Source organism: Poecilia reticulata, chromosome 12 (assembly GCF_904066995.2).
Source record: "Poecilia reticulata chromosome 12, P_reticulata-male-v2, whole genome shotgun sequence".
NCBI classification, from domain to species: domain Eukaryota; kingdom Metazoa; phylum Chordata; class Actinopteri; order Cyprinodontiformes; family Poeciliidae; genus Poecilia; species Poecilia reticulata.
This window is the reverse complement of record NC_088841.1, coordinates 25140271-25166726: the sequence shown is the minus strand read 5'-3', so window position 1 is coordinate 25166726 and position 26456 is coordinate 25140271. Positions and strand designations below refer to the sequence as shown.

The window sequence follows — 26456 nt, the reverse complement described above, 5'->3', positions numbered from 1 at the left end:
TGTCCACTCTGAGCTTCCTCCTGGATCTTGGTACCTCCAAGAGCAGCTGATCTGTGACCCGAGAGACCGATAAGGTACATAGGGGTGAAGAAGCTCAGAGGTTCTTCACCTCATAACAGCAAGTTATTACAGTCACAGCAAACTAAAGATTATAATTACCTTGGAGAATAAACTGTATTTTCCATTACTAACCAGCATTAAACTTCACGTACGATATGAACATGGACCAAAACTGGTTGGATCTCTAATTGAGACAGAAATAGAAGCTGGAAGACTTGAATTGTGGGAACCCTTTAATGTTTATAACTTATAACTATTTACTAGCAGTTTTTGTGGGGAAAAAAACCCACATTAAATCCCAAGAAAAGTTAAATGTGTCTCATTTTGTTCATGTATCTACGGAAGAGGATTAGTGCCACTGGGAAAAAAAAAAAACAATTCTGACTTTAAACTTTGACATCAAAAGTCAGAATTTTGAGATTAAATTGAAAATTCTTAATTTTTTTAAAACATTGGCCCTAATCTTCTTTCGTATATAATCCCTCTAATTGAGACAGAAAACAACGCAGCACCAGCTGTTTTGGAGCTTCATCTTGCTGGTTACGGCAGACCAGCGCCCTCTGTTGGTGTATTTTTATGTATTTCTGTCTGGTGGTCAGCGATGGGCGTGGGCAGCATGGAGGTGGGAGGCAGCTGGAGGCAGCTGTCGGGCAACACGTTTCCCCCTCTGCTGGACAGGATGGTGATGTCGTTCCACAGAGCGTCAGCCAGCTGCGTCTGCTTCACTAGCAGCTCCTTGCACTGCTGGATGGCGTCCTGGTCCATCCGTCTCCGGTGGTCCTGGAACTGCTGTCTGCCCTGCAGAAACACAGACCGGATGTTGGGAACCGATCCAGCACCTTCCTGGCTGGATCTGAAACCTACTGTTTGGCTAAAAGGTCAAGAAAAACCCAAATCAAAACATTAAATTTTAATTTTGGTCGCACATTATCAATTTATCAAATAATTAAATGTTTTGTCTTTGAAGATTCAATTTAAGGAGAATCTGGTTATTTTTTCACCAATGCACTCTTTGAGTTTTCATACTTCAGAGTGATGGTGGCACGCCTGTGGCGGCCATCTTGTTTGGCAAACGTGTCCTCCTCTCCCAGCTGGAGGTTTGGACATTTTTTCAGTTTCAAGCCTCTGGTAAGGTGCAGACCCGTTATGTCAGAAGTTATTTTATAGAAAAGCCAAAATCTACATCAAGTGAAGGTAAAAACTAAAGAAGTTATTTTGATTCTTTTTAAGTTTGTAATCAACATTTTCTAATGCAAAACTTCAAAATACACAGAAAAATACATTGAGAAAAACACAGCTAATATGGTCAGCTGTTACCTTCCACTTGCCCACAGTAGCCATGTTTCTATCCTATTGTCATGCAAATCTCTGTGAAATTTTTCATAGTTTTGTGCCTCTGGTAAGGTGCTACGTCAGACATTATTCACCTCGTGTGTTCATCACCCTGTTAGCCAAAAACCATGTCAGGATAGTGTGGAAACTGTTTTGCTAGATGGAGGAAATGATTTAGAATTTTGCCTTTTTCATCGACTGTTACCGAATGTGGATTAAAAATCGTTTCTGGAAACCCGGCTAAAGTAATCTGTGTGAGAAACTGACTATTTTCTTCTGCCTGGCGTTGAGTTTGGGCTCCAGCCCTTTCTTCTGCTCCCACAGACTCGTCATGTTGTAGAGACTCTCGTTGTTGTTCTTCATCTCTGCCGTTAAAGCCTCCAGCCTCTCCTCCATCTTTTCCTGGATTTTACAGCAAACATTAGCAGAGCTTGTTTTAGCAGTTTCAGTTCCTAAATGACGAAGAGAAGTTTTTATTTCTGGAGAACTTGCCTCCCATTCTTGCACCTCCTTGGCTTGAATTGATTCTATGTGCAGCTTCTCCTGCTTCAGCTCCTCCAGCTTCCTGCTGCCCGTCATCATCTGCAGAGCCTCCAGATCCACCAGCCGGCCGAACTTCGTCATCTGCAGCTGGTCGAAATCCCTCTCCAGCTCTGCATCGACACGCCGTTCAGACCGACAGTAAACATGTTTCTGCTTCCTGAGCGCTAATAGTTCACCTTGGATCTTGCCGTTCTTGTCCCTGTCCTCATTGATCAGCTTGTTCCTCTGCTGGCGAGCCACACGGTGCAGGTTCCTCTGCTCCACCTTCTCCGCCTCCAGCTGGTGGAAGCGCTGCTGCAGCTTGTGCAGCTCGGTGTGGTACAGCATCAGCGCCTCGCTCAGGTCAGAGGGCATCGAGTTGTTGATGAGATACGCTATCTGGTTAGGAAAATTAGAAACAAGTACAGAAATAAAATAGAGAAAATGAACAAAAAAGATTTAGAAATGGTCACAGATAACTAAAGAAATGTCCTTAAAGCACTAAACTTAATCGTTAGCTTTGCTAAAGATGAAGTGCTACAACAACATGCTAGTTAGCTGAAGCTAATGCTAAAGCTCTACACCAACATGGCCAAGAGAAGCAGCTTCATCATCCATCGCTGTTGTCAGCGGATGTTTTTGTGCGTCAGATTTATCAGCGTACCAGAAAAATCAGATAAAGATTGAAACTTTGGTATGTGAAAAAAGCCATTAAAAGAGTTTAAAAAAATTTAACACATTAAAATCTTTGTAATTAATTAATCAAAATGAATTTGTCCCAGCCTGAATCTATTTATATTTTATTGCTGTTTTGCTTCCATTGTTAAATAATAAAAATTATTTATTCTACTGTATTTTTTAAAAATAAAATGTTTTCTCTTGAATTGGATGATTTTATCTTTCCACATTTTGTCACATCAGTGTTTAAATATGAAGAGGAAGAAGAAACATTACTTGGTTTCATAACACATTTTTCAAATAGAGATTTATAAAACAGTGTTTCTTAATTAAACTGTCATGATGTCATGTTTTCCTGATGAATGAAGCTTTTCTGCACCTGATGCAGCCGGAGAGGAACCACCACGTCCAGTTCGTTCATTTTCATCTGCTTCTCCTTGTTGATGAGCTCCATGTCGTCCTCCAGCGCCTTCCGGCTGTTCTTCACCACTTTGGTCTGCAGGTACAGAAACCCAAACCCGACAGAAACACCAAGACGGTGAGCAGAGCGTCGCAGAGACGCAGCAGAACTGAAGGCAGCCAGCGCTGACCTTCTTCATGACCAGGTCGTTCTCCTTCCTCAGAGACTCGATGACCCTCTTCTCCTCCGTCAGCAGGTCCTCCACGTCCAGCCGATGCTCCCGCAGCTCCAGCGTGCTTTCAAACACCTCCTGTTCGCAGCCTGAGGCGCACAGGGACACGACAGGTCAGGGCGGAAAACAAAAGGTTTGAGGAGCTGAGGTTTGGAAAATCTGGATTTATTTTCCACCGACTGACTCCTTGGGTTCATGGTGATGTCAACGCGCTCAGGGCGGCCATCTTGTTTGACAGCTTATGTTTATTTGGACTTTGAATTCAGCTTAACTCTACGATTAAGTATTAGAGCCGGGCAAAACTTTTTTTTATTGTATAAAAGTCATATGTACGACAGAGAGTTAGTATTGTAGATATAAAAATAAAAACGGAGGACATTTCTGCTAAAACAAGAAAGTTTCTGAGCTCCAAAAATGGAAAATCTGCATGAATGAACTCAAACCTTTGGACCGATCTCAGAAATTTTTAAGAAAAACCAGAACTAAAAGTCGAGAAGTTTTGACTTTTGTAGACAGGTTTTACATATTTAAAGGTAAATTCCTGCCAAAAAACTCAGAAAATAAGAAAATTGTTGAAAAAAAGAGTTTCAAAAGTCAAAGTATTTTTATCTCGGATATTTTTTTTAAATAACATTTCATGGGCTAACCTGAAAATTAGTGATTTCTTTTGTCAGAAATGTCTGGGTTTGCTGAGTAACGGCGCAGCGCCGCTGAATGTGACGTCACATTCTGGAGGGTTTTGAAACGGCTCGTTTTCCAGACACACAAAAACATTAATTTATTGCCCAAAACAAATCAGTGTGTTTGTAGGAGCAGTTATGACCCAAATGAAAGTAAAAAAAAAACATGCAAAATATGAATTTTCACAATACATTTTAAGACTTTCTTCTGATTTTGTCTTAATTCAGTTAATTTTATGACTATATTCTCGTAATGACAGAAATTCTCGTAGCTCCGTCACAGAAGGAATGACTGAACTAAAAGCCTTTTGTTGAAGATATTTTCTGTCATTTCTAATTTTTCAGAACAGAAGACAAATAAATCAATTAAAATCATAAATCTGATTTGATGTGAGAAATGGACGGAGTAGAGAAAGGTCAGAGGTCGTTCTGCTGCTGACCGGCGGGACAAACGGTGTCGTCGAAAGCGGCTCCTTCCTCCTCAGACTCGCTGCTGTAGTCTTCGTCAGACTCGCTCTCGGACTCTGAGCTCTCGTCGCTGTCTTTCTCTTGTCCTGCAGACAAACCGGAGTTAAGATGGACGCCTGACCAAAGTGAATCCAGCAGCTTCGCCGTTTCCATCACCTTCCTCTCCGGTCGTCTCCTTCTTCTTCACCCGCTTCACCTTCTTCTTGAAGACTTTGGTGAGGTAGTCCTGGAACAGGTTGTTTTCCCCGAGCGACGCCTTGAAGGTGGCGGCCAGCGCCTTCTCCCTCTCCTGCAGCCTGGCGATGTTTTCCCTCTTCATCTCCAGAGCGTCGCTGTATTCGTCCAGCTTCAGCTGGAGGAGCAGAAACAAAGCCAGACACTGAACATCTCTCTGCTTCAGGTAACCGACTCACCTGGAGGGAGAGTCAGAGCTTTAAGGAGTTAATGTGAGTTAATTCAATAGACAGAAAAATAACATGGTAGGGTAGGTGGAGCTGGTCGATGAGTTAGTCATTTATACTGTGAGGTTTATTAGAATAATGGGTTAGTTAGTGAAATAATAATAAGTGAGTTAGTTAGTTATCGAGGTAGTTAGTTAATATAACCTATTATATTGAGTAAATTAACTTAAAATAATTGAGTAAAATAATTGAGTAAGAGTGTCAAAGCCAGGAAAGCAGTTAGTTATGAGTGAGGGAGCAGTTAGCGCAAATTTATTAGAATTGGTTAGATAGTGACCTAATTTGTAAGTACAAGCAATTAGTTAGTTGGTTAGTTAGTTATTTGCTTAGTTGGTTGGTTAGTTAGTTATAATCGGTTTTAATTATTTAGTAAGTGAATTACTGTGCTGTTATTTATTGGGTTAATGTAAAAATGACTTAGTTAGGAACTCAACTTGTGTGAGCGTTTTGGCCTATAGGTTAGTAATTAGTTGTGATGAGTGTTAATGGGTTAAGTTAGTTAGTTTTTTAGTTAATTAGAAGTTATTTAGTTAGCGAGTGAAATCATTGTAAACTAGTTGGTTGAGATGTTTGTGGGTAAGTTAGTAGGTTGGTGAGTGAGCTAATAAATGACTTACTTTCTAAGTGTGAATAATTTACCAGGTGAGTTTATTAGTTATTGATCGAGTTAATTGGGTCATTAGTTAATCAGTTACTGGTTTGATTTTCTGGTTGAATTAGTGATAATGGGTTAATTAAGTTAACTTGGTTTAAATATGTCAGTTAATGTGACTTTTGAGCAGAAAAACAAATAAAAATCAGGAGTCAGAAAAACAGTTTCAATAAAGTATTTTTCTTTTTCTAGTTAAGAAAATAAACTTTGGGTTTTCAGGTAATTGCCACATATTCATATTTGTTAAATTAATCTTACTAACTCAGTTAATTTAATGAAAACAAACATAATAATAACAAAAATAATTAGGTTTTATAGTGGAATGTCATTACAACTCAAAATGATGGGACTAAGATGTGCAGCTTTAATAAATTAACAGTTTTAAGTTATGATTTTCTTCAGTTTTCATGATTTCTAAACCAGCCTGGCTGTGTGTTTTCTTCACCGTCATGTTCATCTCCTCCACCATGAGGCCGTCCAGCTTGTCCAGCAGAACGCTCTCCCTCTTGTCGAACTGCTTGAGCAGCAGCATCTCCTGCACCAGGGTCAGCAGCCGCAGGTCGGCCAGCTTCAGCTGGCTGTCCAGCTGCTGCTTGTTGAAGTGCAGCTGCAGCAGCTTCTTGTCGAACTGGGAGACGGAGCTCTCCATCTGCAGGGAAACACACAGAACTCAAACGTCCTGCTGCGTCCTCCACTCAGAGGAGAGGCACCAAAGACGGACCTGGTGGAGCAGACAGTCCTGCTCATGCAGCAGCTGGATCTGCTCCTTCCTCCGACTCTCCTCATCCTCGTCATCAGAGGCCTCTGCTGGAGCCAGGTAGCACTCCTGCTCCTCCTTCTCTCTTTCTTTCTCCTCCTCCAGCTTCATTTCTATCTCCAGCTGCTCCAGTAAACCCACAGAGTCGTCGTCCTCCTCCAGATGTAAGGAATTCATTCTGTTTGAGAGGAGAAACATAAATGAACCGAGAAGATTGTTTCAAATATAATCTGAGAAACGGAGGATTCCCCTTCAGTTTGAAATAAATCTGCTTTATGAAGGAGATGCACATTTATTACTGCATTTTAATTGTATATTTGATTTATTTTGTTCATCAATTAGTGCATAAAAAACAAACATTACAGACTAGCAAATAGAGATATTCATCTAAGAAATATAAGATAAGCAGAGAAAACAAATAAAAACCAAACACATTTAAGAAAAAGACAAAACCCAAAGCTTCTGCTAATTGTCGTTATTTAGCTGGACTGAGAGCAAAAATGTGTGTTTGGCTTCAAAGGGTTGCAGAACTCTGGTGTAGCGCTTTAGCTTTAGCAGTGCTAATATTTATGACTTGTGTTTTGGCACCTCTAAGTTTTAGCAGTGCTCACCACTGACACTAATTTACTTAGTTGCCATATTTTATATTCTTCAGACTGGAAATATGAACATCCTACTTTGTGCTAAAGACTTTAAAGCACATATGTCAAAGTCAAGGCCCGCGGGCCATATCCGGCCCGCAAATCAATTATCTATGGCCCCCTGAATGATATTTAATTACTATGAGAACCGGCCCGCAAGCCAGAGCCGCCCGCTCGTGTTTTGCCTGCAAACACTACATTTCCCATAATGCAACGGTAGCCCGCGAAGTGACTACAGCGCGCCCAAACGGCTTCATTATTCATCAGCTCAGAGCCTCACCCCGAACATTGATGAACTTGTACAAAAGATGAGACACCTCCAAGTATCAGGCTCAGCCTCAGACAAGTGAGCATCACAGAGCAGTAACGTATTTTCAGTTTATAAGTTTCAGTTAAATTTTTACATTTGTTTCTACAAGACGTGATTTTTCTTTGAATGAAGTATTGTTTTGTCTGTGTGCCATATATTTTTGTATTTTATTTTATTTTTGTATTTATTTTTCAGTTGAATGGATTCAGGTAAAATTGCAGATAAGAGCCATGAGAAAGAATACAACTGATTTGATTTATTTTTTTACTTTACTATTTGAAAGCAGTGATCGGTAGGATCATAGAGCAGCACAGTAATGCATTTTCAGTTTATAATGCATGCACTTTGATTTATGCATTTATCTTGATATTAAGAAACATATTTTGTTTTTAAAACAATTACATTTGTTGCTGTTTGCCTCTTGAAAAATGTTTTCCCTTGAAGTTACTGACAGAGCCATAACAAAATATTGCTTTATTCATTTAATCATTAAATAATATACACTGTGTTAGGTCTTGGTTCAATAGGCTATGTGCAATCATTTCAATATGTTTTAATAAACATTAAACCAGTCCGGCCCTCGGCTTGTAGCAAATTTGTTTTTTTGGCCCTCTGTGTATTTGACTTTGACATCCCTGCTTTAAAGGGAACCTGAAATGAATGATTCACATTTTGCATGTTTTTATGCGTCTCAACTGAACCTAAAAACAATCCAAGCACTTAAAAAACAAATCCCACCCAGCCGTTTTCTAGCAATAATTTAATGTTTTTTGGTGTCTGGAAAATGAGCCCTATGAAAAACCTCTTGATTTTAAGACCCAATCCCGTTACCTAGCAACCCAAGTTTGGTTCCAGCATGTTTGGTCAGCTGGTTTTACTGTTGTATATGCTTTACAATGGCTGCTGTAAAAAACAAGTGCTCTTTTGTTGACTTTCCATCCAGAAACTACTTGCTGCATTTTTGTTGGTTGTGCAGGAGGCTCCACTCCTACTTTTCAAAGATGTACAGTTTTATAATTGCGCATCTGTTTGCAGCCATTTTCATGTGTGGTTGTAAACATAGAGTTTATTTGGATTTAAAGTGACACAACGCCCTAAAACAACTCAAATCTCATTGTCTAAGAATGATTTTTTGCAGAAAATGTAATGACTATGTTGTGTTCAGGCGATAGACTTCTCCTAACCTGCTCAAGGAAACATAATAGGTCACCTATAAATATTTTTTATTTTCACTGTCCCCTCTGGTCCCCCCTTTAGAACCAGCCCTGCTGCGTACCTTTTCTGTCTCAGGGTGTGGTATTGCTCCAGCTTGGCCTGGCTGGCCTGCAGCTTCTTCTCCGGCATTTCTTCGGGCAGCATGGAGGTGGGGGGGGGAGACGGCTTGCGCAGGTCGGCAGGCAGAGCAGGATGGATGTGGTGGAGCCGCCGGGCCTGAGCCTCCAGCCACGACACCAGCTGGACCTTGATGTCTCGCACCGACACGATCCGCTCGTTCCTCTCATTCTGCGTCTCATAGATCTGGGTAATAAAAGCTCGGAATCAAATAAACAGCTCAAATTAATGTTAAGAATAAAAATAAAACGTGTATCTAACAATAAAATATTGAAAAAAAAAAACAACCCTTAATGTAAAAAAACTTATTGGGATCTCGGGAAATTTCAGCAAAACAATTTTTCAAAAATACCAGAGGAAACATAAAAAAAATAATTTAGTAATTATAAGGGGTTAGATGTTTTTTTATTTTGATTAATGAGAAGAGAATAAATTATTTTGACACATATATAAAAGCAACATTATATGTTTTAAAAAAAGATGTGAATTTTGGAGAAATGTGCAGCTCATCTTCAATCAGAAATTATCTTATAAGATAAAAATACAGGTTTGTAAACTTTTCTCACATTCAGGCACTTTTCTAAGTTTTCAAACTTTTGAAATTATATTTTAATATATTTTTATTTAAAATAAAACTGAATTATTTTAATTTTTAATATTTAATCAATTAATTACTTAATATTTTAAGTAATTAAAAATTATTGTTTAATAATAAAATTATTAAAAATAAAAGTAAAAATGGTATAAAATTTTGAATGATTCATATTTTACCACTTAAGTTTAGTAAATAGTAAAATGTGGCGATTAAGCTGTTTTTGGCACAAATGAAACTGTGTTTTGGCTCATAATGTGTGTTACGGTGCATAAAGATGAATTTTGAGTGTTTTTGTACGTTTTCGTTCAGAGCCACCAGCTCTTTCTTCTTCTGCTCGGCGTTCACCCTCAGCTTCTTCCCCATGATGAAGTCCCTGATGTCGGCTTTCTCCTCCTGAATGGCCTGAACATGCACTGGGTCCATATAGTTCTCCTCCGGCTTATCAGCATAACTGAGACACCAAAAAGCAGATTTTTATCAATAAAACAAATATAAGTCCAATGATTCAAAGGGGCAGCATTTGACACAAAGTGCCATTTCGTAGCATATTTAATGTTACCTACAGTTGCTATAATAATGCTGTACATATCAAATATGACTGAAAAAAAATTTACTTTGTAATTTAATGCCTTGAAATTGGGTCTGTGTCTCTTTAAGAAGCTCCTGCTCTTTCTGAAGCTCCGCCCTCAGGAAGACATCACAACATGGCTCCTCTATTAACCCTTCAACAACGTTTCTACCACCGTTGTTCTGAGAAGTAGCTCCTATAATGAGCTCAGCAGGTGTTTGCTAATTGCTGCTGGCTAGTCTGAAGGAGCTGGGGGAGGAGCTGAGCCTTGAAGGCGGGACGACGTGAACGGTTGTCATGGAGACTTAAGGATTTCTCAAAATGCATGAAATAATTAAATGTTATTGAAGAGGAAATAACATTAGGACATGATGGGAAGCTGAAAAAGTGGATTTTACATAATACTGCCCCCTTTAAAGTTGCTTCTTCCGGCTCTGCAGTAAACAAACAGAAGCAGAAACCTGATTTTTGACTCACATTAGGGCCCACTGCTCCTTCCTCCTCTGTATTTTGGCTCGAGCTTCCCCTGCTCTCTCTGCAGCCTTTCGGAGCTGCTCCTCCTCCCGGGCTCCCAGTTTGACCTTGGCTTTGACGGCAATGGAGGGCCGCGGTATCGGCTTCTCTACAGGGAGAGAGAGCGTTACTGCAGGCTGAAACGTGGAGATATACCCATCAGCCTGACGATACCGACCCTCTGTTGGATGGATGTCTCTGGTCGGTTCCGATCTGAGCCTCCTCCGTTCCGGGATACCTTCTACGGCTACGCTGGCCCTGCGGTCCACCAGAGGTTCTTCTGGAGTTAAAGGCTTTGGGAACCCTGAGAGAGGGTACGTGGAGACTCTGTGGTTGCTGCGTATCGCTGAGACAGTGATGATCTCGACCTGCGCGAAGCTGTCAGACCTGAAACACACACACTTTTAAACATCAAGAGTTTTTATGTGTGATCTAAATGTGTTTTCAAACTGATTGGGGACTAAGATGGCAACATATGTTACATTTTCCGTTGCTGTAGTTCACATTCCCTTTGCACCGAGTCAAACCAACCAAAACCTTTGAGCAACCTGTTCCCCTCCTCGCCCGGTGGGGGCGCTGCTCCAAAAAACACTGAAGGAAACGACACAAAAACCTCTGAAAAAAACAATGAGCGCAACTTCCTTCTTGAAATGGAAACAAAGGGAGTAGCGTCAGATTTTAGCAGTTGTTTCTCAAGCTATTTCTCCCACTACCACTAGGTTAGCGTTAATGTTTTGGTTGTATTTACCCAGAATGCCCTGCTCTGTTTCCACTTCCTGGTTTTGGAGCGGTCTCCGGTCCACTTGGTGTTCACATGTACATTAAACCACACCAAGTATTCACTTCAACTGAACCCAGACCAGAGAATGATTACGACATCACACCCCACAAAATGAGCCGGACTTTCTTGGCAAATGAACTGGAGTCGGATTAAAGCGAACTGAACTGAGCTGGTGTGAACACAATCTGGACTCTTTAACAAAACCAAAGTTGTTTGTTTTCCCGGTGATTTTTCCCGGATGATTTGTGGCCGAGCAGCCTGGTGCTGGTTCTGTTTGCGTACCAATCCTTCAGCTTCTTCAGTGCGATGGTGCAGCGCTCCTGCTCCCAGGCCATCTGCTTCCGGACCTCCATTATCCTCAGCCCTTCCTGCTTCTCTGCTTCTTCGTAGAACAGCTGGTCCACCACCAGTTCCTGGACAAACACAAACCCAGCCAATCTCATGTAAATAAATAACAGCACCGTGGAAACAGGTTTAAAGCTGACCCACTATTCTTTCTTGAACAGATTAGGATAAGTCTACAGCTTATTCAAAACATGCTGATTAATTTTAATTTTGCACAAATTTATTTTTAGATAATGAGATTTTAGTCTGTTAAGGTCAGAATGAACTGTTTTAGAGGAAATGCCCCCCAACTCACAAATAAAAATGGCACAAATTCAAATCTGAAAAGTGTGGTGTGCATTTGTATTCTGGCACACCACACTAAGCCCAAAATAAAATCTACATCGGTCCTTAAAAGGTGCTATCTTTATATTTCTGTGATAATTGTGACATTTTTTTTTTTTTTTAAACTTTATTTTTATTTATTTTTACCAAAAACACATTCCAACAATTACATTCTTCTGTCTCTTACTGACATACATCTTCAGCATTGCAACTTGACAAAAGACGAGACAGCACATGTTCTAACAAATGTAATACTGAAAATAACAACAGAGTGAAATAAAAAGACAGCTAACAGCAAAATTAAATAAATACAAAACACACAAATAAATCCCCTCTGAGGTAAGATAGTCCACACATTCCAAATCACAATATTTTAAACTGACCCAAAAGTACACAGTGAATGCAAAAGGGCAGCCCTGTTAATGTGTCACTGAATTAATAATGGTATGACAGAGCTCCACCTTATGTTAAAGACTGCTTTTTGGAGCCTTAGGGAATATGTAATTTCTTCCATCAAATAAATGTCCCAGACTTTTTGTATCCATGTGTCATATGTAGGAGGCCCTGGCTTCAGCCACCTGATGGTTATGCTTTTCAAAGCTGCCGTAAGCAAAATATTTAGGATATATCGATCACCCTTTCTGTCTATTCCATCGGGTATTTCTCCCAAAACTGCCACAAGGGGGGTTTTTGGAATGTCTCTCCTGCAAATTACCTTAAGGGCTTCAAAAATCTCCTCCCAGAATACACTTAGTTTAGGGCAAGACCAAAAGATGTGTGTATGATTTGCGTTCTGCGCTCCGCAATTTCTCCAGCATGAGCTGGTTTGTGTTTGGCCCATTTTACTAGTTATAGCTGGCGTTCTGAAAAACCGGACTATTACTTTCCATTTGAATTCCCTCCATGTATTGGAATTTGTTGATAATTGTGCTTCAGTGCAAATTTCTTCCCATGTGTCCCCTGCTATTGATACCTGCAGTTCAGACTCCCATCTATGCTTTATGTTTGTGGAGTCGTGTCTATTCATAGATAAAAACAGGTCATATATTTTACTAATTACTTTTTTATTCTCCTTTCCCCTTTGTATGTCCATTAGAAAATTTTCTATAGGTGTAGCTTCGTGAAGTTTAGTCCAATTTTTGTGTGTCATCACAAAGGTTCTGAGTTGTAAGTATCTATAGAAGTCTGTCCTAGGGAGACCAAATTCATTTTTTATCTGTTGAAAGGTTTTGAAATTTCCCTCTTTGATTAATTGATGGATATAAGATAGTCCATAATAATTGTGACATTTTTGTGTACATTTGTTTAGTTCTGTGATATTTGGCCTGAAGCCGTCTCAGTGCTGCCCTCTTTGTGTTAAAGGGTGGTACTGCAGCTGAATTCTGCTGTTGGTTCCAGTACCTGTGGCTCCAGTTGGATGTGCTCGATCAGACTTTCGTTGTCGCTCTGGACCTGTTTGAATCTCTTCTGAAGCTCCAGCAGCCGTTTCAGCATCTCTGCTTCCTTCTGGTCGGCCTCCCGGCGCAGGTTGTCTTTCTCCGTCTTCTGCTTGGCCGTCTCGATGCTGGGCGGAGTCAAGGTGGAGGTTGGCTCAGAGACAAACAGCTACCAGAGCTTCTTCAAGGTTTAAAACTCAGAAATCAAGAAAATGTAAATAAACGACACAGAAAACAGCAGCGCCTCCAACTGCTGTTCTATAGTTAGAGGGTTAATATGTGAGCAATAAAGTTACAGTAATATGCTAATATCATACAGTTACTATTCTCCATCATTAGTATCCTTTTACTTTCAACTAAAACTTGTAATAAATTTGGTCATTTCACATTTCACTTTCTTAATAAAGCATTTTTTCAAGCACTCACCGCACAAACATTAAGTTTACATATTAAACTTCAGAGGGAATAAAATAGGAACAGTAAGTGTGATGTTACAGCCAATTATTATTTCTTAATAAGGGAATGTCCTGTTAGCAAAATCAGCAGAAACATTAGCAAAACTCAGCAACTATAAAACTGAAACCATGAGTGAAAGGTTTGCTAAAAAGATCACTTCCTGAAGCAGAAGCTGCACATGAAGGTGTAAAATAACGTTTAATCCTGTTGAGGGCGATACGCTATGCTGCAGCACATGTTGTGTCACAGACTCATGGTGGGTGTCAAAATGGTTGAATTTAGCATGTTAGCTTCCACTAAATACCATGTTGCTTTAGCACTTTAGCATTAGCTTCTGCTAATTACTATGTTGCTGCATCAATCTATTAAATAATGCTGGAATTGTGCTTTAGAAATAGCTTCCACTAAATCCTGCATTGGTAAAGTGCCTTAGCATTAGCTTCTGCTAATTAGAATGATGGTAAAACACTTCAGCATTAGCTTCCACTAAATATCATGTTGCTGTAGGACTTTAGCATTAGCTTCTGCTAATCAGAATGATGGTAAAATACTTCAGCATTAGTTTCCACTAAATACCATATTGGTATTGTGTTTTAGCATCATCTGAACTAATGTTTATGGATAGCAAAGCTAACATTTTAGTGAAAAGCTCCCAACACTGGAAGCTGATAGCTAAAAAACGATTCAGAAAAACAATAATCTACTCAACCATCCCAAGAAAAAACAAAAAAAAGATAAACAAGTTAATTTATACTCACCTGTAAGCTCCTGGGTCTTCGATGTCCAGAGCAAACGGCTCGGTTTCCAAACCCGCCTACATTTTACAGAAAAACAAGCAGCACCTTTCATGGTGATGCCCTTTATTTCATGGTTACATGTTCATTCATCAGATTGAGACCACAGTATTAGTAAATGCAGGGTTTCAGCTTCACTTTGTAAGAACATCATGAAGGAACGTGAACCGACCCGAGGTGAAGGAATCTTGGCCATTTTCCTCAGGGTTTTCTGCAGCTCTTCGGGTGGAAGCAGGCGGAAGGAGAAGATGTTCCCGTCTTCTCCGGCCGTCAGCACAAAGAGGTCGTCGAAGCTGCAGCGCAGGTGTCGCAGCTGTCCAAAATGGTTGTCATGGACGCTCAGAGCCCAGTAAGCCTTCATAGAGGTGAGGTTGTAGTCTTCAGGCTGCAGAAAGTAGACCCTGATGGTGCCGGACTCCATGCCGCAGAGCATCAGCTTCCTTTCAGAGCTGGTAAACATGAGGAAAGATCATCATAAACACTGGAGCAGTGCAGGCAAACATCACCGTGGATCCTGTATGAAGGCTGTAGGAGTGTACTGAAGGTATTAAAATGTTTTATTTAGGACAAAAACATGTTTTTAATTGTCAGAGCTGAGGTTCTGGAAACATCTGCAGCTCTAAATAATCCAGAAGAAAACGCTTCTGCAGAACTGAGAAACATTTCACTTGACTTCGGCTGTTTTTCCAACTGATAGTTCGGTAGACTCAGTTCGATTTGAGATCAAAACTTCAACACTTGTTCCATCTCCAGCTGCTGTGGTTCCTTCTCTGTGCTCTGAGTCAAACCCCTCCTGGCCTGTGGGGGCGCTGCACCAAAACCCACTGAAGGAAACGACACAAAACCCTCTGAAGAAGACACTAGCAGAAGCTAATGTCAAAAACACACAATTTCACAACTGTGGCGTTTCCAGTTAAAGCCACACGTGAGTTTAGACAATATGTCAACACGCAGCGCCATCATCCTCTTTCCACTTCCTGTCATCTTCTTCATCCTTTCTGCCAGTAGAAACATCTAGTTGTTGATCATGTGACTCATGATTCAGCTTCGTGAAATGCAAAACGTGTTATTGAAAAAACTTGAGTTTATTAGGAATTGCCGTGTTTCCATAAAGCAGATTGACTTTCATAATTCCAATTTGCACAATTATATAGTGAAAGGAAAAGGAGACACTAAAACATGTAAAAACCAAAAAACAGCTGGGTGTAGAAACCCAAATGGAAGCATAAAAATGTGCAAAAATGTGAATTTTGCATCCCACATTCCCTTTAATAAATGTTGATCCAGAGACCTGAAAGTCATGGAGCAGATCGGATCCTCGTCGGCATCGTTGACTTGTAGGAAAGCGAAGGGTTCGTCCTGTCGCTGCGCGGCGGCAGCATCCCCTTCCTGATCCGCTGACAGTTTGCAGTGATACAGGAAACCTGCGTCGAAGCCTCCCTGCAGGACCAGGCAGATGGTTCAGGTTTCAGCGAGTCAAGCTAAGACTTTTTAAAACTTTTTTAATGCCACCTTGAGTTAAATTTTCCTGACAGAAAAGGCATGTGAGCAAAATACAACATTGAATAATCCTTGTACAATAACATTTTAAATATATTCATTATCAACTTACATTTTTAATGAATTTATGACATTTTAAGGCCTTAATTTTAGATGCAAATTTTAGAACTGACGTGCAGACACCCTGAGGTTTTAGCATTTTACCGTCGCTGATGCTGATCAGTCTGGTTTATGAACTGCAGATAAAACTGACGGTTTGCTGCTAATTTAATCCAGAATAATTAGAATCGTTTTTGATCCATTTGTACCATTGAGAGCCAGAACTGTCCCGGCTGGGAGTAGAAGCCGCAGCAGAGAGGACTGGGAGGGCTTGGGATGATGATGGGAGGCAGCTCTTCCACCTCTTCCTCCTCCTCCTCCTCTTCATCAGGAACCGCCACCCCCGCCTTCTTCAGGGCTTTAATCTTCTCTTCTCGCTCTTTCCTCTTCTTGTCCTTCACCGCCTGCCGTCTTCTTATCTCCTCGTCTCTCTGAAAACAGAGTCGGATCAGAACCGCCCTGCGGTGGATCGCAGCAGCAAACTGTTGGCTTCCACACCTTGATTTTGGACTTGATGCTCTTGAACCTGAAGGAACTCCTGGACACGTTCTGGAGCTGGAAGGTTTTGGTCAACTCGTGGTCCTCCATCTCGGGGCAGGGAACCTCCACGACGTGGCCGGTCTGGCACAGGATGAGCAGCCGGTTCTCGCTCTGAAACAGAAGCTTTCGTCAGCAGGAGCGTCCAGCTGCAACAGCGGAGCAGCTGAGACCTACGTGGAAGTGAGGAGACCACTCCAGGGCTTTGACTGGACCGGGCACCGGGATGAAGCCGATGGGGCTGTACTTCTCACCGACCGTGAAGAAGAAAACGGTGCAGTCTAAACTCTGAACAGGAAGGAGGAGATTTAAGAAGATTAAAACTGTCTCTGTAAACATATTTCTTTATTCCTCCAACACAGAGACCTGAAAACAGATTTATGAGACCCGACAGTCAGGAACCTAAATGCTCTCAGGGTCAGTCGGCAAACTGCTTGTGTGCAAAGTGATTGTTGGTTTATGGTTACCTGGATGGATTGGCACCAGTTCTGTTCAGTCTGATTTAAAGCTGCAATACGTAACCTTTATAAATAATGATATTTTTTTTATATATTTGTTAAAATTGTCACCATGTTTAATTGTCTTGACAATTTGTCATGAAACAAATGATCTGTGAGAATTTGCTCCACCTCCTCCCTGTGCTGCTATTGCACCAAAAACAACCAATCAGAGCCAGGAGGCGGGGCTTAGTGCTGTCAATCACCTCATGTTTGTGCTGCTAAATGTGTTAATGGGGGAGAAACAACTTACGTTATAACTAGTCTTAACATTCATAACATCCTAATGAAGATCATTAGGATGCTTTGAAGGAGAGCATCGCCGTGGAGGGAGAACAGCTCTGGCTGTATGTCTTCTGTTGGTAAATCACCCAAAATACAGATAAAATAAATAAAAAGATTGTGATTATAATTGCTACGCTCAGAGGGGTTTGATACTTTTGAGCTGTATTTTCAGTTTCTGCATTAAACTGACCAGATTATTTTTAATGGCCCTTATTATTATTTTTAGCCCTACCGGGCCGAAGCCCGCTGTGGAGTGGGCAAGCACGTGACACATTTATAAGGCTTCGTAATAACAGACGGCATACCGAGTGTTCATTTCATCTCTGGTGGACAGTACGGACTTCAAACTTTATAAAAGTGGTGTTTTTATATTGGTTTTGTGGTTATTTACTTGAAAATAAAGCCAGGAATATGATCGATCATTTCCGCCTTACTGTGTGGGGGTCTAACTGTACCACATTTCGACACAACCAATGAAAATGTGTTGACGGTCTGTTGCTAGGTAGAACGGAGACACGTGGGGACAAACCGGGGGGGGGGATATGGATACGGCAAGAGACTAGGAAGAATTGATGCTGTGGATTTTACTAAGTGTTTCGATAGGTTTTTTATACAGTAAGTATGTTATTTAGAGTTTGTTGTGTGTGTAGTGTTAGTAGTAGTTTTGCTAGCGATCGCTGCATGGCTTCGTAGCGAGTTCTGACGTACTGAGAAGAGAAAGACTGCGTGCCGGAATGGCCATTTAGACCTTGGCCTATAAGGGTTAATTAAATCGCTCGATTTGGCCCTGGTGACCCATCAGGCACCACGTTTGGCTCCGTCTGGACCAACTCACCCCTGTGGCCAGGATCTGTCCGTTCCGGTCGTACGCCACGGCGGTGACGGGGGCGTTGTGGGGCTTGAAGGCCTGGTTGAGGCGCAGCTCGGCGTCCATCATGGGGCCCCAGCTCTTCGTCACGTCCTGCAGCTTATGAGGGTTGAACAGCTCCAGCAGACGCACCACTCCGTCCTCGAAACCCGTCACCAGCAACCCACCGCTCTGGTTGACCTGGCAGAAAACAGAACCAGTTACTGAGGGAGTCGCTTCTCTGGCGGTTCTAGCATTAATGGGGCCCTGGGCGGGCCCCTCCTTCTGTTGACCCCCTAAGATACTGTTCAGGTATCTAATAAAATATGAGTGAAATATTTATCAAAATGTAATAAAATTAAAAAAAATATATTGATCCCACATGGAAATTTAATTTATTTCAACTTGTGTTATTCAAGAATGTTCTAAGAACTGTTGATGCTGATGGCTCCTGTAGCAGTCTGTATACAGGGGCTCTGAAGAACCCTCTGACTGAAGACACTCAGAGAGAGAGTTGTTCTCTGTACACTGCAACATCACTAAATCTTAAAGTATGTTTTTGTCCAGTTTCTAGTCTAAATAGCTCAGAAAACTTGAACTAAAACAAAACTAACTTGCAAATAAAGTTTCAGAAAGATAAACAGCTTATTTTAGACCAATAATGCTTTAATGTGGATTTTTTTAAAGTTCTAGTTTTATTGACAGACTATTTCACTTATACCACGGGAAAATGTCTTGTTATAAATTAGACAAATATGCCAGTGAAACGAGTACTTAAAAAAGAAAAACTATGAATTTAAATTACTGTTGGCTTCAAACAAGTTCCTATGTCTTGCTGAAAAGTATAGATACTTAATCCTTATGTCTTATTTTAAATGTACGATATTAATACTATAAACTAGGTTAAAAATACTTCCTAAGATTTTGTTTGTTTTTTGCAGTGATAATTTGATTGTTCTATATATTCAGCTTTTTGTCCATTTCTAATCTACCCGACGACTGCTGAGTCATCCGAGTCTGACTTGTGCAGGAAGTCTGAAGTGGCCTGAAGTGAATGGTGAGAGAACAGATCCCTGTGGTGCTCCTATTTACTACCCCCCTTTCTGATGCTGCCCTGAGCCACTGCCCATATCACCCATAGCTTAAAACATGATAACACTCACCAGCAGTGGAGCCCAGTAGACCATAGTTCCCCCCTGATTGAAGCGACTCATTCCAACTTCTTTATTAGCCACGAAGTCAAACACTCTGACTGAACCTGAACAGAACAGAAACAAGCAGCTAAAGCGTCTGTGTGACAGTTTTTGTGTGTTTTTTACATTGACATTCGGTGTGAAGGCGAAGTGACGTTGGGCTCACGGTCCAGAGTGGTGGTGGCCATCAGGTGGGATTTTGTGGACACGTCCATGCCCTGGATCGCCCCGGCATGGTAGGAGAACAGGCACTCTGGATCAGCAGCCTAAACAAAAACAGACTGTCAGGATTCAAGTTTTGATCAAAGTAATTGCTGAAGAATTAAAATAAAAGTTCAAAAAGTTTTTATTGCAGATATTTAAACATAGGTTTAATTTAAATGGAAGGAAAAGGCTGGATGGACTAGTTGGTACTAAAATGTTACCTACGCTAATGTGCTATACCAATGTGGTATTTAGCGGAAGCTAAAGCTAAAACTTTAAATTCTTAAAGTTTCAGTTTCATAGTTGTTGAGTTTTGCTGTGCGGCTTGAAAACAAGCAGGACATCAGAAGATTTTAAAATGTTTCCGTTTCTCTACATCAATGCTTACTGAGTACAGGACAACCAACTTCAGCTCCTTCAAAATAAGAGGATATAAACATCTAAATACTTGAAGAATTCTTAACAGTTGATAAGCAAAACTTCAACAGAGATATTGAACATGGACCTTACCAAGCTCTGCCCAGAAACGCCCCTCGAAAGTCCCACGGGCTGCATGTCTCACATACAGAGCCTCGCGGTGCTTAGCTCCTATGTGTAATTTCGTTTCGACTGACTCTGCAGAGTATTTCTGAGTCGATTAGTGTAGCATTTCTGCCGGATTTTCACAAAATATCAGCCACGACAATGGACAGGGGAACCAACAAGTTCATGTCATCTTTTTTGGACGACATCAAGGTGTTTTAGCCACGCGATGCCTTCAACATTGTCACAGCTAAATGCTACCAGTCGATGAGGAAAAGAGCAGATCCTCACACCCTCAGCATAAATATAGCTGTGGACAAGATCGCTGATGCCTATTGTTCTTGAAAGGCTGGGTAAGTCGGGCATTCATGGTTTTGAGGGTTCGAATGTGCCTAGGCCTGATACACGGTACTCTGTGCTAGCGTGGCTAACACGATTACAGTTTAGTAAAAAGCCTTTTCAGGTAAAATAAAATCTTTAATGTATGTCAGATATGGCACACATTGCATATTGATCTGTTCAGCTAATGTAAGACTGTGTAACAGACAGGCTTCAGGATGTAGAAGTTGTATCGGTACTGCCATTATGCTGTACTTGGCTAAAAGGTTTTCATAATGGATGTGTTTATTATTGAGTTTATTGTTTTCATTCACTAAACACAAAGAAAGCAAAGCAATAATACTTACGCCAGCAGACACTTTGTTCTTATTGATCCTACGACGGTTGAGCTTCAAATGCAGTCGTGCACAAGCTTTAATCCAAACAAGGCTTTCCGTTTCAGATTTTGGAAATCTGTAAATTTTAGTTCCACAAACACGATCAGGATACCTGACATCGCCTGTACAGATACCCCACTGACAGTGGAGAACCATTCTTTATCGAGTCCTGACGGAAAACTTTCTGCCGGTCTGCTAGTCCACAATGTACATTAGCATGTTTTTACTACTGTAGCTTGAGTTTGTGAGACGGTCAAGCACTGGTAGCTGCACGTAAAATGGGCTGTTAGAGATTTTTTGATATTATCATTTTTGTTATTACTTTAGTTCATATTCAGTCTAATACTAATCAATAGTTAATCAACATTCAGACTAAGGTTAAGTAGTAAATGGCGTGATGTGAATACTTTTTGACTGTTGATTTTCCTGAGAACTGATTGTTCCCTCCAAAGTTCGCTCTCAAGGGAAAAGAGCTAGATGACCTGTGTGTTAGATAGAGCCTGTTTTATTGTTTATCCTTTCTGACTTTGTTTTTCCAAATAAAAGGCCTGCTCGAGCAGAGAGAGAGCAGAACGCTTTGTGAACGACTCGAAGGAGCAGTTCGCTAAGACTTCTCCTTCTGCAGAAGCTTGGTCATAAAATTCATCTACGTTGTCTGTGGTTATTTTAATGAAGGTTCGAACGGATAAATACCTATCATGGGCATTAGCCAATGAAACGCGGCCCCTGTGGTAAGGTCCATTATTCAAATGGAAGTTTAAAAAACAGCCAACAAAATTAGCGCTTTAGAATTTAAACGTGTTTAGGGGAAACTAAGAACGCTAAACGTTTTTAAAGTTAGCAAAAGGCTAAATATAAAGTTAGCTCTCCTTTTAGCGCATTAGGCAGATGGATGGATGGATGGATGGATGGATGGATGGATGGATGGATGGATGGATGGATGGATGGATGGATGGATGGATGGATGGATGGATGGATGGATGGATGGATGGATGGATGGATGGATGGATGGATGGATGGATGGATGGATGGATGGATGGATGGATGGATGGACTCACGGTGTTGGTGAAGGACAGGTCCACTTTCCAGATGCTTCCGTTTGAATCCTGTGAAGCAGCAGAGACATTGAGGACTGAGTGGACCTGAGTGTTGCCATGGTTACCCTGGTTGCCATGGCTGCGCGGTCTGACCTGAGCGAACCACATGAAGGAGTCGGGCACGTAGGTCCGGACCATGGAGGTCACGCAGACGTTGTAGCCAACCAGCAGCTCGTTGATGGGCTCCAACTCGAACCAGTGGCTGCTGCTGTCGCTCATGGTGGCCATGTTGATCTTCTCAAAGTCCCAGCTCTGCAGTCAGAGACGCAGCGTCAGCCGTCTGATCGCCCCCTCACCGGGTTTACCTCCACGCCCTCTTTACCCGCACGGCTCCGTCCGCACCGAACGTCATCAGCTGCCCGTCCTCCAGGGTGAAGGGCTGGACCACCCCGACGTGGCAGCTCCGCCCCTCCATACGCGTGATCTCCATCCGGATGGTGTTGCCCTCCCACAGCAACAGGTTGCCCCAGTCTGTGCCCGACATAACCTAACAGGGAGACACACTCTACTACCTGCTCAGATCTGCATTTTAATCTGCTTTAACGCACCTTATCACTTTAAATCCAAATAAGCGGCTGGTTAACATTTAACTATACGTCCTTGAAAAGCAGAAGTGGCGTCTCGTGCACAAACAACAAGCATGCAGCAAGTAGTTTCTGGATGGTAAGTCTACAATAAAACACTTGTATTTTCCAGCTGCCATCGTACACCACATAAAACCGGCTGTCCAATCAGAACTCAGCTTCGGTTGCTAGGTAACGAGCTGGGATCTTACAATCAGGAGGTTTTTCAAACGGCTCATTTTTCAGACACCAAATCAAACAAACAAAAAAAAAATTTAATGAACTTATTGCCAAAACCGCCTGGATGGTGTTTGTAAATGCTTGAGCCGTTTTCAGAATCATTAGAAGCCCAAATGGAAGAACAAAATGTGCAAAATCTGAAATTTTCCTAACAGGTCACTTTTAAGGAATTCCAGGTTCTTTCAGGAGCAACGTCCTCACCTTTCCATCAGGAAGTTCCACGTAGCCCTCAATGTCAGTCGATGCAGTTTTCCCAAAATGTCCCATGATTCCTTGCAGTTTAAGACCTGTGAAGGTTTCCGCCATTTTCCAAAACCTGACAGAAAGAAACAAAACAACAAACAAATCAAATCTGGATCATTGCTGATTGTTGCTGGGATTCTTTCAGCCTCAGAGGAAAACAGAATAATTTCCTAATCTGAACTAATTTACGTGTTTTCTTATTGAAAGTCGGGGCTCTGGAGGAGCAGCAGAGATCCACAGTCTTTCCAGTCATAAAAATCTGCAAACTTTATTGAAATCTGTGACAATGTTCCTGGATCTCTTAATCTATTAATTTTCTATAACTTGGTTTTTAAATATTTGCATTAGATTATGAATTATTTTGGTTTTTCTCATCAAAATAGCCTTCCTAGTGTCCTTTGAAAGCCACCTAGAGGCAGAAAGCTGAACTGCGCTGTGAGCTGGTCGGGTTTGCTGCGTACTTGATGTGTCCGGAGCCGGAGGAGGTGAGCAGACCCGGGATGTGTGGGGAGAAGCTGACCCGGTAAACCTCCTGGGAGACGGCCTTGCAGCTCAGCATCACCTCCTCCTGCCTCCAGTTCCACACCGTCAGCATGTAGTCGGGGGCGCCGCCCACGCTGGCCAGCAGGCTGCCGTCCGTGTTGAAGTCCACGAAGCTGAACATGCGCTCCGTTCCGCCTGGACACGTTCACACTGAGCACCGAGCGCAGCCACAGGGAGCATTATGGGAAAGTATGTTTACCTCTGAGGATGCGAAACGGCCTGAGTGAAGGATATTCATAGATTAAGATGAAAGGATTTTTTCCTTTCTCTGCCACAGCAAAAAACCCTCCAGCTGGATGAACCTGCAAACACAGAGAAGAGCAGCTTAAGTTTGGGTTTTTAAAAGACAACGTAGCAGGGATTTCATCAAAAAACTCAGTAATTTTGAGATTAATCTCAAAAGTTCTTTAGAAAACACTTGGAAGTTTATGATTTTCAATTTTTTGAAACTCAGAACATTTCCAAAAATAAAGAAAAGATTGACTTTTAGAGTTCTGAAATTTTCTTGTTTTTTTCTAGAAAATTTCTGCAATTAATCTAAAAATTCTTTTTTTTTCTAGTAATTTCTTAATCTCAAAATTTCGAATTGTTTATTTTTGAAATTTCCAAAAGTTGTAAAGTTGAAACTTCAAAGTCTTTTCTAGAAAATTTCAGAGATTAATCTCAGTTTCTAGGCAGCCATTTTGTTTTACTTCCCAGACAGAGAAATTTCCTTTTATTTTTCCTCAAAAATTTGAGAGATTAATCTCAAAACATCAGACTTTTTTTCAACCAAATTCTAGATTTTTGGCATAGATTTAGTTCTATATTTTCTATCTGAATGGCCCTAATACTCGGTTGTTTTTTTCTGTATTTCACAGTATTTTAGGCGGTGAAAGCTGTTACTAGATTCATGACTAAAGGTCCAGAAAATAAACGATTCAATCGTTAGTCCTGGGAATCCAGAATGGATTAATTTCATTTTAAGATTTAAGATACTTAAAAACAGAACCATCACATAATGTGATTTTTTTTCTAAGTTAAAAGTTTAGTTTCCTGACCGCGATGCCGCCGATTCCTCCGCCGCTGCAGGAGCGCAGGTACGTCTGCTTCCCGGTGGGGATGTCCAGCACCACCAGCAGGTTTCCTGCGATGAACAGCAGCGTCGTCTCGTCCAGCAGCCTCAGGTTGGACCTGCGACTGCTGTCGTAGCCGAACGAGTGGCTGGAGGAGCGAAGGAGTCAAGGAGGAGAACAGGAGGAGAGAGGAAGAGTGGAGAAGGAGAGGACAGGGAGGAGGAGAGGTGTTCCAGATGGACTCACATGATTCATGAACATTAACCTGGAAAAACTGGACAGATTAGTGAGAGATTTAAATATGAACAAGAAAGAAAGAAACAAAGTTTTTTACAGTAATTTCTTAATTATCTAGAAAAATTAAACAAACTGGTGTAAAATAGCAGGCAGTGTGTGTAGTTTTAGTAGTTGTTGTTTGAGTAGCTGTTGTTTGTGCTGGGCTGTGTGTGTAGTTGGTGTTTTAGTTGTAGTAGTTGTAGTTCGCTCTGGGTTGAGAGGTGCAGATACGAGAAGAGCAGCAGGTTCTCTGGGATCTCTGAGTCGGGGGTCATGGTGGGTCTGGAGTGAAGCTCCTCGTAGTTGTAGAACATGTCTTCAGGCAGACCGTTCTCCAGCTTCTCGCTGGGCTCCGGCGGAACCTCAGGGCCTTCAGCACCGTCTCCTGGGTCACGGAGCGAACATCCACATTCACACCGTTTGTGTCACAACAGAGAGACTGCTTTTCAACTAACTTCACATCACTATTTTTTATCACCTTTGTCAAATTCAGATTTTAGTTTGGATAGCTTTGACACGTAATAAATTATTCTTGAAAATTACTGAAGTTCTATTGGTGAAAATGTATCATAGTCCTAATAGGAAGTTGTAAAAAAAGCTTGTGGTGGAGAAGTTGGGATTCCAATATGGCGACGGCTAATAGCCATTGTTTTTGTAGCTGTAGGTCAGAAATTCTTGGTTCTCAATCAGAAAAATCAACTGAAAGACCCCCAGATTTGAACTTCTCCCCGGAAAGTCTCAGAATTTTTTCAAACGCTGGTTTCAAGATAGAATATGGCCGCCCCTTGCTTTTACTGACACCCTTGTAATGTGTATAAAATCAAAGCTACATGTAGTGCTTGCAACTCTAAACTAAAGAAAATTAAAAGTGCCGCTCGCTTGTAAAATGATCTTCAGTGGCTACTTGGGCATCGCCATATTGGAATCCCGTGTGACGTCATTGCCATCTCCGAGTTCTGACTGCAGGGAACGCAGCAGTCAGGCCACTATAATATAAATTTAACATAATTTCAAAGTGTCCACAGGAATTTAACAGTAAAAAATAAAACAAACAAGTTAGTGTTTTAGCTTCCGTATTAACGTCACTGTTTACCTTCTGTTGCTTGGTTAGAATGAAGACGGTACCTTTAATTAAATAAATGTGTTGTCAAATAATTTTTTGTTAAACGTGTGAAACGGTTGGGACGCTAAGAGACAGCAACAGAGTCTGAAGTACCTTCAGTGTGTTGCTGTGTGGAGGACGATGTGTTTTCAGCCTGTTCACCTTCTTCACTACCTGAACTTGCGCCTTCCTTCGACATGGTGTCGTTCCTGTGAGAAAAAAAATTTAATGACAAATTTTCAAGATTTCTTAACCTAAAAAACTAAAAAAATCAATTAAAAGCTAATTTATTTAGTCGATATGTTTTTTTCTGTCAGCCGTTTAATATTTATAGATAACCTCTTGCACTTCTCCCTGCTTGTTGACGCGTTGCCAGGCAACAAAATAATGCAATTCCATGTTTGCAAAGCATTCTGGTTAATGTAGTTCTCCACGAAAAAGACAAACCCGGACACTGAAACCGAAAAAAACTCGCATAGATAAAATAAATGAACCAATATTGCACTTGATAAAAACATTCTAAACATAATACATAAATATTTTTAGATTTTAGTCTGCTCCTTTCATACCAACAGAAATAAAGATACAGGATGGGGAAAG

At 41.2% G+C, this 26456-nt stretch overlaps 1 protein-coding gene across 1 annotated transcript; it reads right to left on the bottom strand.

Moving 5' to 3' along the window:
* Positions 1-275: 275 nt before the first annotated feature.
* On the bottom strand, positions 276-26291 carry LOC103473909 (cilia- and flagella-associated protein 44). Its single transcript, XM_008424558.3, has 35 exons — positions 26196-26291; positions 25971-26065; positions 24986-25139; positions 24464-24626; positions 23623-23725; positions 23342-23558; positions 22839-22953; positions 22157-22321; positions 21928-22086; positions 21796-21843; positions 19462-19561; positions 19266-19360; positions 18091-18303; positions 16651-16761; positions 16435-16587; positions 16146-16367; positions 15629-15777; positions 14510-14786; positions 14302-14357; positions 13053-13215; positions 11265-11395; positions 10380-10588; positions 10166-10310; positions 9418-9571; positions 8470-8711; positions 6207-6420; positions 5931-6134; positions 4529-4724; positions 4345-4458; positions 3183-3313; positions 2972-3088; positions 2112-2313; positions 1885-2045; positions 1660-1794; positions 276-858 (listed from the first exon to the last, which is right to left on the bottom strand). Exons 2-35 carry the CDS (start codon positions 26053-26055, stop codon positions 601-603), a joined length of 5361 nt encoding a protein of 1786 aa, XP_008422780.3. The 5' UTR covers positions 26056-26065; positions 26196-26291; the 3' UTR covers positions 276-600.
* Positions 26292-26456: the final 165 nt, after the last annotated feature.